The 16,995-nt window shown below is 49.0% G+C and overlaps 1 protein-coding gene across 1 annotated transcript in view; it reads left to right on the top strand.

Moving 5' to 3' along the window:
• Positions 1–1,141: 1,141 nt before the first annotated feature.
• The window catches only part of DDX10 (DEAD-box helicase 10), a 149,524-nt gene continuing 133,670 nt past the window's right edge, over positions 1,142–16,995 (top strand). The window contains exons 1-3 of the mRNA XM_038761668.1: positions 1,142–1,510; positions 14,734–14,794; positions 15,118–15,248. Of these exons, the coding sequence (XP_038617596.1) occupies positions 1,142–1,510; positions 14,734–14,794; positions 15,118–15,248 (561 nt within the window). The remainder of the gene's footprint in view (positions 1,511–14,733; positions 14,795–15,117; positions 15,249–16,995) is intronic.

Genomic DNA, 16,995 nt, shown 5'->3' with positions numbered 1-16,995 from the left:
ACGCTCTTTCCACTGAGCCACGCTGCTTCTCCTGACTGACTTTGACTGAGTGAATGAATGAATGAAGACTAAGCGCTGAGGTAAAAAAGCACGAGGCCCAACTGGCGCATGCGCGGCTTGAAGGAGCCCGATTGAATGACTGACTGACTGAGTGAATGAAGACTAGACGCTGAGGTAAAAAAAGCACGAGGCCCAGCTGGCGCATGCGCGGCTTGAAGGAGCCCGATTGAATGACCGACTGAATGAATGAATGAAGACTAGACGCTGAGGTAAAAAAAGCACGAGGCCCAGCCGGCGCATGCGCGGCTTGAAGGAGCCCGATCGAATGGCTGACTGAATGAGTGAATGAATGAATGAAGAGTAGACGCTGAGGTGAAAAAGCACGAGGCCCAGCCGGCGCATGCGCGGCTTGAAGGAGCCCGATCGAATGACTGACTGAATGAATGAAGACTAGACGCTGAGGTGAAAAAGCACGAGGCCCAGCTGGCGCATGCGCGGCTTGAAGGAGCCCGATTGAATGACTGACTGACTGAGTGAATGAATGAATGAAGACTAAACGCTGAGGTGAAAAAGCACGAGGCCCATGTGGCGCATGCGCGGCTTGAAGGAGCCCGATTGAATGACTGACTGAATGAGTGAATGACTGACTGACTGAATGAATGAAGACGAGACGCTGAGGTAAAAAAGCACGAGGCCCAGCTGGCGCATGCGCGGCTTGAAGGAGCCCGATTGAATGACTGACTGAATGAGTGAATGAATGAATGAAGACTAAACGCTGAGGTGAAAAAGCACGAGGCCCAGCTGGCGCATGCGCGGCTTGAAGGAGCCCGATTGAATGACTGACTGAATGAGTGAATGAAGGGATGAAGACTAAACGCTGAAGTAAAATAGCACGAGGCCCAGCCGGCGCATGCGCGGCTTGAAGGAGCCCGATTGAATGACTGACTGAATGAAGACTAGACGCTGAGGTGAAAAAGCACGAGGCCCAGCCGGCGCATGCGCGGCTTGAAGGAGCCCGTTTGAACGACTGACTGAATGAAGACTAAACGTTGAGGTGAAAAGGCACGAGGACCGGCTGGCGCATGCGCGGCTTGAAGGGGCCCGATTGAATGACTGACTGACTGACTGAGTGAATGAATGAATGAAGACTAGACGCCGAGGTAAAGAAGCGCGAGGCCGAGTCGATGACTCCCGCCCCTCCGACGTCATCCCCGCGCGCCCGGCTCGGCGGCCCGCGCGGGCGCTTAGCGAGGCAGGCCGCCGCCTGCTCCTGACGTCATCAGCGCGCGCCCGGTGTGAGGGGGAGCGCCGTCCCGTGAGGGAGGGAGGGCGGACGGGCGGCAGGATGGCGGCCGTGGGGCGTCCCGACCCGGTGCGCAGCTTCAACCGTTGGAAGAAGAAGCACCGCCGCAAGCAGAACAAGCTGAAGCAGCGGCGGAAGGAGCTCAAGAAGCCCGACTGGCAACTGGAGCGGGAGGCCATCGGACGCCTGGTGGACGACTACGGAAAGGTGCCAGGGGGCGAGGGGTGGGCGGGGGAATCACCTCATCACCTCATCACCTCATCACCTCATCATCACCTCATCACCTCAGCATCACCACCATCATCACACCTGTTAAGCGCTTACCACGTGCCAAGCCCTGTTCCAAGCGCTGGGGGAGGTCACGAGCTGACCCGGTTGCCCCCCGGGGGGCTCCCAGTCTTCACCCCCATTATGCAGACGAGATAACTGAGGCCCAGGAAAGTGAAGTGGCTCGCCCAAAGTCACACAGTTGACAGTTGGTGGAGTCGGGATTTACTAATAATAATAATGATAGCATTTATTAAGCGCTTACTATGTGCTAAGCGCCGGGGAGGTCACGAGCTGATCCGGTTGCCCCCCGGGGGGCTCCCAGTCTTCACCCCCATTTTGCAGACGAGGTAACTGAGGCCCAGAGAAGTCAAGGGGCTCGCCCAAGGTCACACAGCTGGCAGTTGGCGGAGCCAGGATTTACTACTGATAATAACGATGGCATTTATTAAGCGCTTACTATGTGCCAAGCGCTGGGGAGGTCAGGAGCTGACCCGGTTGCCCCCCGGGGGGCTCCCGGTCTTCACCCCCATTATGCAGACGAGATAACTGAGGCCCAGAAAAGTGAAGTGGCTTGCCCAAAGTCACACAGTTGACAGTTGCTGGAGCCGGGATTCACTACTGATAATAATGATGGCATTTATTAAGCGCTTACTATGTGCCAATCAATCAATCGTATTTAGGGAGCGCTTACTGTATGCAGAGCACTGCACTAAGCGCTTAATTAAGTGATTTAATAGTAATAATAATGATTGCTTAGTACAATTAGCGCTGGGGAGGTCACGAGGTGACCCGGTTGTCCCACGGGGGGCTCCCAGTCTTCACCCCCATTTTGCAGACGAGATAACTGAGGCCCAGAGAAGTCAAGTGGCTCGCCCAAAGGCACACAGCTGGCAGTTGGTGGAGCCAGGATTTAATAATAATAATAAGGATGGCATTTATTAAGCACTTACTATGTGCCAAGCACTGTTCCAAGCGCGGGGGAGGTCACGAGCTGATCCGGTTGCCCCCCAGGGGCCTCCCAGTCTTCACCCCCAGTATGCAGACGAGATAACTGAGGCGCAGAGAAGTGAAGTGGCTCGCCCAAAGTCACGCAGCTGACAGTTGGCAGAGCCGGGATTTAATAATAATAATGATAATAATAATAATGGCGTTTTATTAAGCACTTACTACGTGCAAAGCACTGTTCTAAGCGCTGGGGAGGTCACGAGGTGATCAGGATGTCCCACGGGGGGCTCACAGTCTTCATCCCCATTTTGCAGATGAGATAACTGAGGCCCAGAGAAGTCAAGTGGCTTGCCCAGTGTCACACAGCTGACAGTTGGCAGAGCCGGGATTTAATAATCATCGTCATCATCATCAATCGTATTTATTGAGCGCTTACTATGTGCAGAGCACTGTACTAAGCGCTTGGGAAGTACAAATTGGCAACATATAGAGACAGTCCCTACCCAACAGTGGGCTCACAGTCTAAAAGGGGGAGACAGAGACCAAACATACTAACAAAATAAAATAAATAGAACAGATATGTACAAATAAATTAAATAAATAAATAAATAGAGTCAAAAAATATGTACAAACATATATACATATATACAGGTGCTGTGGGGAAGGGAGGGAGGTAAGATGGGGGGATGGAGAGGGGGACGAGGGGGAGAGGAAGGAAGGGGCTCAGTCTGGGAAGGCCTCCTGGAGGAGGTGAGCTCTCAGCAGGGCCTTGAAGGGAGGAAGAGAGCGAGCTTGGCGGATGGGCAGAGGGAGGGCATTCCAGGCCCGGGGGATGACGTGGGCCGGGGGTCGACGGCGGGACGGGCGAGAGCGAGGTACGGTGAGGAGATTAGCGGTGGAGGAGCGGAGGTTGCGGGCTGGGCAGTAGAAGGAGAGAAGGGAGGTGAGGTAGGAGGGGGCGAGGTGATGGACAGCCTTGAAGCCCAGGGTGAGGAGTTTCTGCTTGATGCGCAGATTGATCGGTAGCCATTGGAGGTTTTTGAGGAGGGGAGTGATATGTCCAGAGCGTTTCTGGACAAAGATAATCCGGGCAGCAGCATGAAGTATGGATTGAAGTGGAGAGAGACACGAGGATGGGAGATCAGAGAGAAGGCTAGTGCAGTAGTCCAGACGGGATAGGATGAGAGCTTGAATGAGCAGGGTAGCAGTTTGGATGGAGAGGAAAGGGCGGATCTTGGCAATGTTGCGGAGCTGAGACCGGCAGGTTTTGGTCACGGCTTGGATGTGAGGGGTGAACGAGAGAGCGGAGTCGAGGATGACAACAAGGTTGCGGGCTTGTGAGACGGGAAGGATGGTAGTGCCGTCAACAGAGATGGGAAAGTCAGGGAGAGGGCAAGGTTTGGGAGGGAAGACAAGGAGTTCAGTCTTCGACATGTTGAGCTTTAGGTGGCGGGCGGACATCCAAATGGAGATGTCCTGAAGGCAGGAGGAGATGCGAGCCTGGAGAGAGGGGGAGAGAGCAGGGCCAGAGATGGAGATCTGGGTGTCATCAGCGTAGAGATGATAGTTGAAGCCGTGGGAGCGAATGAGGTCACCAAGGGAGTGCAATAATGATGATGATGATGGCATTTATTAAGCGCTTACTATATGCCAAGCACCTTTCTAAGCGCTGGGGAGGTCACGAGCTGATCCGGTTGTCCCTCAGGGGGCTCACAGTCTTCGTCCCCATTTTGTAGATGAGGTAACTGAGGCCCAGAGAAGTCAAGTGACTTGCCCAGTATCTCACAGCTGTCAATGGGCAGAGCTGGGATTTGAACTCATGACCTCTGACTCCAGAGCCCGGGCTCTTTCCACTGAGTCACTTTGCTTCTCTTGAGCGCTTACTTTTGGCAGAGCGCGCTTCTAGACTGTGAGCCCGTTGTTGGGTAGGGACCGTCTCTGTATGTTGCCGACTTGTACTTCCCAAGTGCTTAGTACAGTGCTCTGCACACAGTAAGTGCTCAATAAATACCATTGAATGAATGAACGTACTAAGCGTTTGGGAAGGAAGCTCATCAGGCCATCCCACGTGGGGCTCCCAGTCTTCATTCCCCCTAATAATGATGATGATAATGATATTTGTTAAGCGCTTACTATGTGCCAAGCGTTGTTCTAAGCGCTGGGGAGGTGCAAGGTGAACAGGTTGCCCCACGTGGGGCTCACAGTCTTCATCCCCATTTTCCAGATGAGGGAACTGAGGCCCAGAGAAGTGAAGTGACTTGCCCAAGGTCACACAGCTGACAATTGGCAATTGAACCCATGACCTCTGGCGCCAAAGCTCGTGCTCCTTCCACTGAGCCATGCTGCTAATGGTATTTGTTAAGCACTTACTATGTTCTAAGCACTGTGGGGCTAGGAGGTGATCAGGTTGTCCCACGTGGAGCTCACAGTCTTCATCTCCATTTTATAGATGAGGTCTCAGAGAAGTGAAGTGACTTGTCCAAGGTCACACGGCAGACAAGTGGGATTAGAACCCAAGCCCGGGCTCTGGTGGCCACGAGGCCATGCGGTGTTTGGGTGAGGGGAGGCTGGGAGGACGGGACGAGCATTGGAGCCTCGGCCGTGTGGCCGAGTGGGGAGAGCACAGCGCTGGGAGGCAGAAGGACCTGGGTTCTAATCCCACCTCTGCCACTTGTGTGCCATACAGCAGCGTGGTCTCGTGGGTAGAGCCCGGGCCTGGGATTCAGAAAGCCCTGAGTTCTAATCCCACCTCTGCCACTTGTCTGCTCTGAAGCAGCATGGCCTAGTGGTTAGAGCACAGGCCTGGGAGCCAGAAGGTCATGGGTTTTAATCCTGACTCTGGCATTTGTCTGCTGTGCGACCCTGGGCAAGTCACTTTACTTCTCTTGGCCTCAGTTACCTCCTCTGCAAAATGGGATTTTTTTATCATTTATTAAGCGCTTACTATGTGCAAAACACTGTTCTAAGCGCCGGGGAGGTTACAAGGTGATCATGTCCCACGGGGGGGCTCACGGTCTTTAACCCCCATTTTACAGATGAGGTAACTGAGGCCCAGAGAAGTGAAGTGACTTGCCCAAAGTCACACAGCTGACAACTGGCGGAGCTGGGATTTGAACCCACGACCTCTGACTCCAAAGCCCAGGCTCTTTCCACTGAGCCCCGCTGCTTCTGAGCCCCACGTGGGACAGGGACGGTGGCCAACTTATAACAATAATAATAATAATAATAATGATGGCACTTGTTAAGCGCTTACTATGTGCAAAGCACTGTTCTAAGCGCTGGGGGGATACAATGGGATCAAGTTGTCCCACGTGGGGCTCACAGTCTTAATCCTCATTTTACAGATGAGGGAACTGAGGCTCAGAGAAGTTAAGTGACTTGCCCAAGTGACTTGATTTGCTTGTATCTACCCCACTGGTTACTACAGTGTCTGGCAAATAGGAAACGCTTAACAAATACCCTCATCATCGTGTGAACTTGGGCAAGTCTTTCATTTATTTGTGCTGACGTCTCTCTCCCCCAGGCCAGACTGTGAGCTTGTAATGGGCAGGGAATGTCACCGTTTATTGTTGTAGTGTGCTTTCCCAAGCTCTTAGTACAGTGTTCTGCACACAAATGCAATTGAATGGATGAATGGATGAATGAATGAATGAATGAAAAGTCACTTCTCAGTTCCCTCACCTGGAAAATTAGCACCATCAGGTGTGAGCTCCCGAAAAGCACCCCTCCCCGGCTCCCTCTTCAACTCTCCCATGATCCATTCATTCAGTTGTATTTTGAGCACTTACTGTGTGCAGAGCACTGTACTAAGCGCTTGGGAAGTACAAATCAGCAACATATAGAGACGGTCCCTACCCAGCAAAGGGCTCACAGTCTAGAACGGGAGACAGACAACTAAACAAGTAGACAAGCGTCAATACTATCAGAATAGAATTATAGCTGTAAACACATTGTTAATAAAATAAATGGAGTAATTAATATTTACAAATAAACATAAGTGCTGTGGGGAGGGGGAGGAGAGGAAAAGGGGGGCTCAGTGTGGGAAGGCCTCCTGGAGGAGGTGAGCTCTCAGTAGGGCTTTGAAGGGAGGAAGAGAGCTAGGATGGGTGGAGGGAGGGCATTCCAGGCCAGGGGAAAGACGTGGGCCGGGGGTCGACGGCGGGATAGGAGAGAACGAGGCACAGTGAGGAGGTGAGCGGCGGAGGGTGCGGGCTGGGCTGGAGAAGGAGAGAAGGGAGCTGAGGTAGGAGGGGGCGAGGGGATGGAGAGCATTGAAGCCGAGAGTGAGGGGTTTTTTGCTTGATTGGTAGGTTGACAGGCAACCACTGGAGATTTTTGAGGAGGGGAGTGACATGCCCAGAGAATTTCTGTAGAAAGATAATCCGGGCAGCAGAGTGAAGTATAGACTGAAGCAGGAGGAGACAGGAGGATGGGAGATCAGAGAGGAGGCCGATGCAGTAATCCAGTTGGGATAGGATGAGAGATTGAACCAGCAAGGTGGTGGTTTGGATGGAGAGGAAAGGGCGGATCTTGGCGATGTGGTGGAGGTGAGACCGGCAGGTTTTGGTGATGGATTGAACCTGTGGGGTGAATGAGAGAGCGGAGTTGAGGATGACACCAAGGTTGTGGGCTTGTGAGACGGGAAGGGTGGTAGTGCGGTCCACAGTGACGGGAACGTCAGGGAGAAGACAGGATGTGGGAGGGAAGATAAGGAGCTCAGTCTTGGACATGTTGAGTTTTAGATGGCGGGCGGACACCCGGATGGAGATGTCCTGAAGGCAGGAGAAGATACGAGTCTGGAGGGAGGGAGAGAGAACAGGGGTAGAGATGTAGATTTGGGTGTCATCAGCGTAGAGATGATAGTTGAAGCTGTGGGAGCGAATGAGTTCCCAGCAGTATCTCTAGAGGAGAGCTCCTGCTTCCTCTCAGATGCCACGCCCTCCACGTGTGCATCGGACCCCATTTCTTCTCACCTTATAAAAGTTCTTGCTCCTTCCCTCCTTAACAGCATCTTCAAACATTCAGTCTCCAATGGCTTCTTCTCCATTGCCTTCAGACATGTCCACGTCTCCCGCATCTTAAGAAAAAAACCCCTCCTTTGACCGTCCAGTTGTCACCTCGTCTCCTTCCTACCTTTTCTGTCACACTCCTTGAGCGAGTCATCCACACTCACTGTCACACCTCTCCTCCAACTCTCTCCTGGACCCCCTCCAATCTGGCTTCCGCCCCCTCCACTGCATGGAAACCACCCTTCTCAAAGGTCACCAGTGACCTCCTTCCTGCCAAATCCAACGGCTCCTACTCCATCCTAATACTCCTTGACCCTTCAGCTGCCTCTGACATTGTGGACCACCCCCTTCTCCTCAACACATTATCCAACCTTGTCTTCACTGACTCATTCCTCTCCTGGTTCTCCTCTTATCTCTCTGGTCGCCTCATTCTCAGTCTCCTTCACGGGCTCCTCCTTCCCCTCCCATTCCCTAACTGTAGGGGTTCCTCAAGGTTCAGTTCCTGGTCCCCTTCAGTCCTCTATCTACACTCACTGCTTTGGAGAACTCATTCGCTCCCAAGGTTTCAACTCCCATCTCTATGCCGATGATACCCAAATCTACAGCTCCTCCCCTGTTCTCTCTCATGTCTCCTCCAAGAGGCCTCCCTGCCAGGCTAATCCCTTATTTCTTCACCCTGCTCACCTGTGCACTTTGGTCTGTGCCCGTTAAGCCGGTTGATATTCACCCCACCTGTAGCCCCACAGCACTTACGATCATGCTTCAAGAGTTAAGAGAGTACAGGCTTGGGAGTCAGAGGACAAGGGTTCTAATCCCGGCTCAGCCACTTTTCTGCTGTGACTTTGGGCAAGTAACTTAACTTCTCTGTGCCTCAGTTACCTCATCTGTAAAAATGGGGATTAAGACTGAGCGCCACGTGGGACAACCTGATTACCTTGTATCTACCTTGGTGCTTAGAACAGCGCTTGGCATACAGTAAGCACCTAACACATACCATTATTATCATTATTACATCTTTAGACCCCCGCATTTCCCTCCATATGTAATATATTTCAGTATTTGTCCCCTCCTCTCGGCTGAAGCCCCTTCTGAGCAAGGATCATCTCTACCAACTCGGTTGTATTTTGTAGTCTTTCAGACACTTAGGACAGTGCTCTGTATGCAGTTAAGCACACGTTAAATACTATTGATTGAACAAAGGCAGGGAAAAGTATGAGAAGGACACAGTAAGGTGAAGCTGAGCGGAAAGGTAGGCTGGGGTCAGGGCAGGATACGTAGGGCCCATCAGAATAATAATAATGGTATTTGTTAAGTGCTTACTGTATTCTAGGCACTGATCTAAGCGTTGGGGTAGTTACAGGCAAATCGGGTTGGACACAGTCTCTGTCCCACATGAGGCTCGCGATCTCAATCCGCATTTTCCAGATGAGGTAACTGAAGCCCAGAGAAGTGACTTGCCCAAGAAATCCATGTCAATCCATCAGTTGTATTTACTGTGCGCCTACTGATTGCAGAGCCCTGTACCAAGCCCTTGGGAGAGTATAATAAAAGAGCTGGTAGACACCTTTCTTGCCTGCAAAGGAGTTTACAGTCTAGATGGGGAGACAATGGAAAGGAATAAATTGTGGAAAAGTGCTTAAGTGTTTTGCGGCTGAGGGTTGGGGGAATCAAGGGAGCAAATCCAAGCGCAAGGGAGACGCAGAAGGGAGAGGGAGGAAATGAGGGATTATTCGGGAAAGGCCTCTTGGAGGATCTCAAAAAGGCTTCAGAGGTGGGGAGAATGAATCTGTTGGGTATGAAGGGCGGTGGGGGGAGTTGCAAGCCAGAGGCAGGATGTGGACCAGGGGTTGACATCCAGACTGATGAGGTCCGAGGTACGGTGAGTAGGTTGGCCTTTAGAGTCAAGCTTGCGGGCTGGGTCTCTGGGAAATCGGAGAGGGGTGGGAGGAGGATGACCAGGTGATTGAGGGCTTTAAGGTCTATGGCAAGGAGTTTTCAGTTGACGTGTAAGTGGATGGACAACCACCGGAGGTTCTTGAGGAGAGAGGAAACACCGACTTAACGGTTTTGTAGAAAAATGACCCAGGCAGAAGAGTGAAGCGCGGACTGGAGTGGGGAGAGACGGGTCTGGAAAGGAAGCTGAGGCAGTAATCAAGGCAGGAAAGGAGAAATGCTTGGATTAACGTGGTTCGGTTGGATTTGGTGAAGGTTTAATTGACAGGATTTGGTGACAGATTGAATGTGTGTGAATCTGGTGACAGATTGCGAGTAGGTCAAAGCAGATGAGAAAACAGGTGAGTGGAGTAACTTGCCTGAAGTCACACAGCAGGCAAACGGTGAGCCTGGACTAGAACCCAGGTCTCCTGACTCCCAGTTTCAAGCTCTTTGCCCGAGTCCATCGGTCTGCGATGGCATATAGGGCAGCTGGAATCACTGTGCTCATCCTGGTGGCTGCTTCTTTATGTCTCAGTAACATTTTAGTCATTTTCTCAGAGTAGCGCAACACTAGTTATCTAAGAAGCAAGTATTTATCGCTTCTGCGTGAGCGTTCATCCCCCTCCTCTGGAAATTGTTCATTGGTCATGGTGGTTTCCCAGCTCTAAATCTGGCCAGGATATGAGAGGAAGTGGATTTTCCCTGAGTTAACCCCCAATCTGCCTCCTGATTTATTTTTTATTTTACAGCCATCTTTCAAGGTTCTCCAGCAACTTTCTCCTTATCTGGCCGACTCCCCAGGCAGTCAGTCATATTTATCGAGCGCTTCCTGTGTGCCGAGCACTGTACTAAGTGCTTGGGAGAGGACAATACATCATCAAACAGACACAGTCCCAGCTCTGCCCTTTTCCCTGACTCTCACTTCTCCCACCTCTGATCTCCTGTCCATGCTTTCTTCTGTCAAGCATTCCCTCTCGCTTTCAGAGCTACCAGACCACAACCATCGTCAGGAAATATCACTTCCTCCAACTCCCTCCATTTAATTTTCTTCTCCCCAGGTCATCTCCTAGCCCGTGAGCTCGTTTTGGGCAGGGATTAACTCTCTCTATTGCTGTATTCTACTTTCCAAGCGCTTAGTACAGTGCTATGGATACACAGTAAGCACTCAATAAATATAATTGAATGAATCTCCTCTTAATCAAATCATTGAGTGCTTACTACTACAGATATTTTCATTCAATCATATTAAGCACTTACCATGTGCAGAGCAGTGTACTGAGCGCTTGGGAGAGGATGGTACAGTCGGTTGATTTGATCCTTGCTCTCAAAGAGCTTACACTCTACCTTGTCATAACTTATTTATTCACTTATCTATCTTTTCTTCATAATGATAATCCTTTTTTTTTTTTTGTCTCCTGTGTTTAGAGACTCCTTGAAGGCAGGAGCTAGTTGTGGGCAGGGATTGTCACTCTCTATTATTTTATTGTTCTTTCCTAAGAGCTCTGCTCTGTACACAGTAAGCATTTAATAAATGTGATTAAATGAATTTATCTGTATGAGATTCTGCCAAGTGCTTAATACAGTACTCTGCTCAGTAAATTTTATGTATCTTATGCTATCAAATGCCTTCAGTAATAATGATAATAATTTTGGCATTTGTTAAGCGCTTACACTGTTCTGCCAAGTGCTTAATACAGTAATCTGCTCAGCAAATTTTGTGTATGTTATGCTATCAAATGCCTTCAGTTATAATGATAATAATTTTGGCATTTGTTAAGCGCTTACACTGTTCTAAGCGCTGGGATAGACACAGTATTTAAACATGGTGGCTTGGAAAGTACAATTCAGCAACGGATTCATTCTTTCAATCGTATTTATTGAGCGCTTACTGTGTGCAGAGCATTGTACTAAGCGCTTGGGAAGTACGAGGTGGCAACATATAGAGACGGTCCCTACCCAACAACGGGCTCACAGTCTAGAAGGGGGAGACAGACGACAAAACAAAACATGTGAACAGGTGTCAAGTCGTCAGAACAAATAGAATTAAAGCTAAATGCACATCATTCACAAAATAAATAGAATAGTAAATATGTGCAAGTAAAATAGAGTGATAAATCTGTGCAAACATCTATACAGGTGCTGTGGGGAGACAGTCCCTGCTAATTTATTAATATTAATCAGTTTATTGTATTAATAGAGTCCCTACCCAACAACGGGCTCACAGTGTAGAAGGGCCAGTGGGCGTCTCAGGGCAGGGGCGAATGAGGGGGTGGCAAGAGCTGAGGGGGGTGGGACTGGAAGCCCCCCACCCCTCACCAGGGTCCACATGGTGGGGAAGCCTTTGAAACGGCTTGAAGGGCCGGATTCAGTGGCGGGCCGCAGTCCACCATAAACAGTGAAGCGCGGGTGCGCTCCAGCCACCCAGCAAGTGAAAACGAGTCACGGTCTGGCCACCCCCGATTGATAACATTAGCAATTAATCCTAATAAGATGTACTTCACCAGCTAATTTTCAGTCCAATCTTTCTATTAATCGAGGTAGTCCCATGTAAGTGTGATTTGTAAAATTACTTTTCCTCGAAGAACGCCATTATCTCGATTTAATTGACACCATTTTAAGGCTGCCTGAGACCCAATTAAAACTTCATAGATCACTGATAGGTGATGGTAGCATTTTGGAGCTAGCAGCACCCTCAGCGTGAGATTGGAGCCCGACGGAGTACCGGAACTGATTCTCAGGCGCGGAGTTCTCCGAACAAAATGGGTCATTGAACTGATTGGGAAAAGCTATCCACTCGATCTCACTTTTTTTATTTTAAATACCTATATCTGAGATGGAAGGATTTATGGATATCCTTCAGTCTCAGATATACTGTCATTAAAAAAAGATATCAGATCAAGTTCTTAAATGCACTTGGACAGAATTTTGCCTGGCAGATTTCTGGCCAGCAATTTTTCAAGTGAAATGGACTATCCTGTTGATCTTTTTTTTTTTTTTTTCTTTTATATCAGCGGTGAAAAATGTCACTCGTACTTTTTGGGGGCGGGTTCTGGGAGAGAAATCTGTAGAACAGAACTGGAATTTAAGTTGTCAGGATCTCAGCGTAAAAGCCCGTGGCTGCAGGATACTTTACAAGTAGGTCGCAAGTTGAATCTGTTGAAGTTTTTGCCGCGGTGGTGCAGTGGAGGTTGAGAAACTTGTGAAAATTCTTGGACCGCTTTAGTTCTTCAGGATGTTTATATGCATTACCCCCAAGGTCATCTGTCCTGGTAGGCCTGGGAACTTTAAAATCCTAATAATCTGTGCGTCCCAGGCTACTGTCATCCCACAGTTACACAAGTTGGGGAGGGCCTCTGGCAAAGTTGCACCTTTGGGTGCGTAATTTATTTATATTAATGTCTGTCTCCCCTTTTAGACTGCGAGCTCATTGTGGGCAGGAACGTCTGCTATATTGTAGCCTCCCAAATGCTTAGTAGAGTGCTTTAACACATAGTAAGCACTCAAGAAATATGATCGAATAATCCCCACCCCTGCAGTAGCATCCAGTCACTGCTGGTAAATGAATTCCCCCTCCTCCCTCCCATTCATTCATTGTCATATTTATTAAATGCTAAGCACTGAAGCACTAAGCACGTGGGAAAGTACAGTACAGCACAGTGACATTCCCTGCCCACAACGAGCTCACGGTCTGGAGGGCGAGACAGACATCAATACAAATAAATGAAATTACAGATGCATACATAAATGCTGTGGGGCTGGAGGGGGGAAAGTCAGGGTGACGCAGAAGGGAGTGGGGGATGAGAAAAAGTGGGGCTTAGTCTGGGAAGGCTTCTTGGAGGAGATGTGCCTTCGGAAGGGCTTTGAGGCGTGGGGAGAGATTGGCGGGATCGAGGAGGGCCAGGGGTTGGCGGTGAGCCAGGCGAGATGAGGGACAACGAGAAGGTTAGCGGCGGGGGAGCGGAGTGTGCCGGCTGGGTTGTAGAAGGAGAGAAGTGAGGTAGGAGGGGGAAAGGTGATGGAGAGCTTTAAAGCCAATGGCGAGGCCCTTCCCCCTCCTCTTCTCCATCCTCCTCCTCTCAGTAGTGTAGTAGTTACCCCTCCAGATGGGGCAGGAGAAAATGGAATCGTAATAATTGTGATATTTAAGTGTTTACTATGCACCAGGGAAAATACGATACAGCCCAGTCAAATACAGGTCCTCCCCCTCGTGAAACTCAGAGTCTAAAGGGGAAGGGGGGCAGATATTTAATCCCCATTTTATAGAGGAGGAAACTGAGGCACAGAGAAGGTAAGTGACTTGCCTAAATTCACACAGCAGGCAGAGCTATGAGAACCCAGGCCTGTGCTCTTTCCAAGGGAGCATGAATATTTTGCTAACTGCTTCTTCCCTACTTTCAAACTCCCACATGACCCATCTCGATGACTCCTCTTCTACCCACCTCTGTTTCCCGAACCCTGATTTAATGGACACCCACTCGACAAGGACCCCTGTCCGTTGCCGAGTTTGGTATATCGACACCAAAGCCCCTCATTAGCTTTTTGTTAGCCAGAGAATAAGTCGTTCCCTAGGAATCGCTTTAAGTTCTTCTAGTGTGGACTGTTTAATGGTTATGGCCGGATGCTTCACCCAGAGTGGACGTCTGATTCCTAAGGAGCAGCTTATCCATTAGCAAGTTCTGTCCTAAAAAGTAATAATAAAAATGCCTTCAATGTGGGCTGCTTTCCACTGCGTCCCAGAGATCTAAGTGATTAATGTGGAGGAGGAAATGAGTAGATCGGAGCATGGTGAATTACAACAGCTCCCACAAGATTTAAGGCTGTGGGAGGGGGGGAAACACCCACAGCCAAGCAAGAAGATAGATGAGCTGGGGAAAAGAGGCAAAATATTTGCTAAGTTGCTTTAATTGCTATTGCAGTATCCCTCGTTGAGGTTCAGCAATGCGTGTTACGTCGTCCATGGACAGAATGGGACAAAATCATTACCTAGGAGATCTTTTGGTGACCCAGAAGAAGGAATTAAGAGCAATTGGGGCCTTTGTTTGGTCCATCATATATATAGTGATACACTTCAATGTTTTTTGGGGGTTTTCTGATGGTTGCATCCTGATTTTCAATGCACTGTATGTCTTCCTTTATTTCACCAATTGTTAATTGGGCTGAGCCTGCACTATTTGAGTTTATTATCCTGCAAACATCCTAATGAAGGAGAATTGAGGGCGGCAGCACGCGGGGAAATATTTTCTGTGCTGATTCAGCCCTCTTTCTTTTCAGATAAATGCAAATGAAATCCTACGGTTTTCTGATTTCCCCTTGTCTAAGAAGACACTGAAAGGTAAGTGCAGTAGAGGCCAACGCGTTATTATCTTTGCTAATAGAAAGGCAGAGAGGTAGTTTGAAGAAACTAAATCCATTGGTAATCTGAAATCTCCTTTTAGACAGAAATTCCAGTCCCTCACTGGATTTAAATTTCATTTGTTCTACCGACTCTTCCAATCTGGAGGGAGTTGGAGAACAGAAAGGAAGAAATCAAGGAACTTCTGAATAATTATGATTTTGCAGTCTCAGTTGAAGATTAGAATATTTCCCCTCTCTCAAGGTTTTCTTCACCGCTGGTGTGTGATACCTTCCAAAGACAATCTTCTGACACATTTTTAGGTCTGCAAGAAGCACAGTATCGCATGGTGACCGAGATTCAGAAGCAGACCATTGGCCTGGCATTGCAAGGGAAAGATGTGCTCGGAGCCGCAAAGACAGGATCCGGGAAAACGCTGGCCTTCCTCGTTCCGGTAAGCATTTTCCCTGCGGGAGGTGATGATGTGAGGAATCATTCCAAGTCGGTTACTCTGCTAGAGCCGTGTGGGACCAGCCTGGCCGATCGGGGAGGGACCAAGCACGCCGAATCCCACCATAGAAAGTTGGAAAGGCTCAGTGCTGTTGATATGTGTGGCAGGGATAGTCAATTAGAGGAAAAGCGTCTTTTTTTTAGCTCCAGTTGGATAAATTGGAAACTTATTTACTTCTCAGAGGAAATAGATGAGATGATTGAGTGTAAGTTTCTCAGTCCTCCCTCTCTTAGGTGGAAATTAGGCTTAAGGAAGAATCTGGATAAAATAGGCTACTAAAAAGGGAGGAGGTATAGACTTCATCCCTAGAAATGTGGGGAGAGGGCAAGGGGAGGAAGGGGGTGGGAGGGAAACTTAACACAGTCATCTGACCTGGATGGGTTCGGTATTGACTTTCTGGCCTCGGATCAAGAGAGATCACTTCTCTTCCCTTCCTGATCTGATTTGGGGATCGTTGGGGGTTATTTTAGGCCCAGTCATTTAGAAGGCACGTTCTGAGTCTTCCCCGAGCCATGAAACTTTGTAGCAGTTGATATTGGTTTGCCTAGAAAGGCTAGGCGGAGTGTAGCTCTTACACAATATTAGCAGATGTGTGTACCTGCAGATGTTTGGGCCAGAGATGACAATGGGAGGGTAGGTAGAGGTTTTATGGCATGGCGGATTGAGTTATCATTAAATGTCTGAATACTTGAAGCATTAATATTTCAGAGGTAGGTTTTTTTTTTCATTTAAAAAGCATAGGGAATAAAGTGGTACGTCCTTTTCGTGAACCATAGTAAGCCACTCTAGTTAATGATCAGATCACTCTTCATATAAACAACTGATATGTCCATGGCTACGGATATGTTACTGTGATGCCGGAATTAAAGCACTTTTAATAATTCTGCTACTACTACTACTACTACTACTACTAATAATAATAATAATAATTGTGTTATTTGTTAAGCACTTACCGTGTGCCAAACACTGTACTAAACACTGGGCTGGATACGAGCAAACGAGAAAGGACACAGTCCCTGTCCCACTTGGGGTTCCCAGTCTCAGTCCCCATTTTACAGATGAGGTAACCAAGGCACAGAGGAGTGAAATGACTTGCGCAAGGCCACACAGCAGACTAGTGGCGGAGCGGGATTAGAACCCATGACCTGACTCCCAGGCTTAAAATCGTTTCTTATCACGCCTGTTCTCTCTAGCCCTTAGAGTGCTTGATGAGTTTCAGCATTCTCCGCTGTTCTGCCCATCACCAAGCAAACCTGAGTCTAGTGATTATATTTTGGGTTGGAATAGGACCCTTTAAAGAATGGATTTGCCAGGTTCTTTAGGGGACAAGGGCCTGACGTTACTTTTAAGATGGATCGGTCAAGGTTCCGTGTACTGCGGCTGGACTTGTCCTACTTGTCCTACGCCAGATGCCGACGAGCTGGAGGGAAATAGGAGAAAAGTACGCTTTTCACCCGATGTTGCCGATCGACGGGAGCCTCCGTGACCCCTCCGTCTGGGCTGTATTCTAATGAAGCAGCGTGGCCAAAGATCACAGACTCGGGAGTCAGAAGAACTGGATTTTAATTAATTAATTAATTCATTCAATCGTATTTATTGAGCGCTTACTGTGTGCAGAGCACTGTACTAAGCGCTTGAAAAGTACAAGTTGGCAACATATAGAGACGGTCCCTACCCAACAGCGGGCTCA

Source organism: Tachyglossus aculeatus, chromosome 20 (assembly GCF_015852505.1).
Source record: "Tachyglossus aculeatus isolate mTacAcu1 chromosome 20, mTacAcu1.pri, whole genome shotgun sequence".
NCBI classification, from domain to species: domain Eukaryota; kingdom Metazoa; phylum Chordata; class Mammalia; order Monotremata; family Tachyglossidae; genus Tachyglossus; species Tachyglossus aculeatus.
This window is presented reverse-complemented; position numbering and strand designations above follow the sequence as displayed.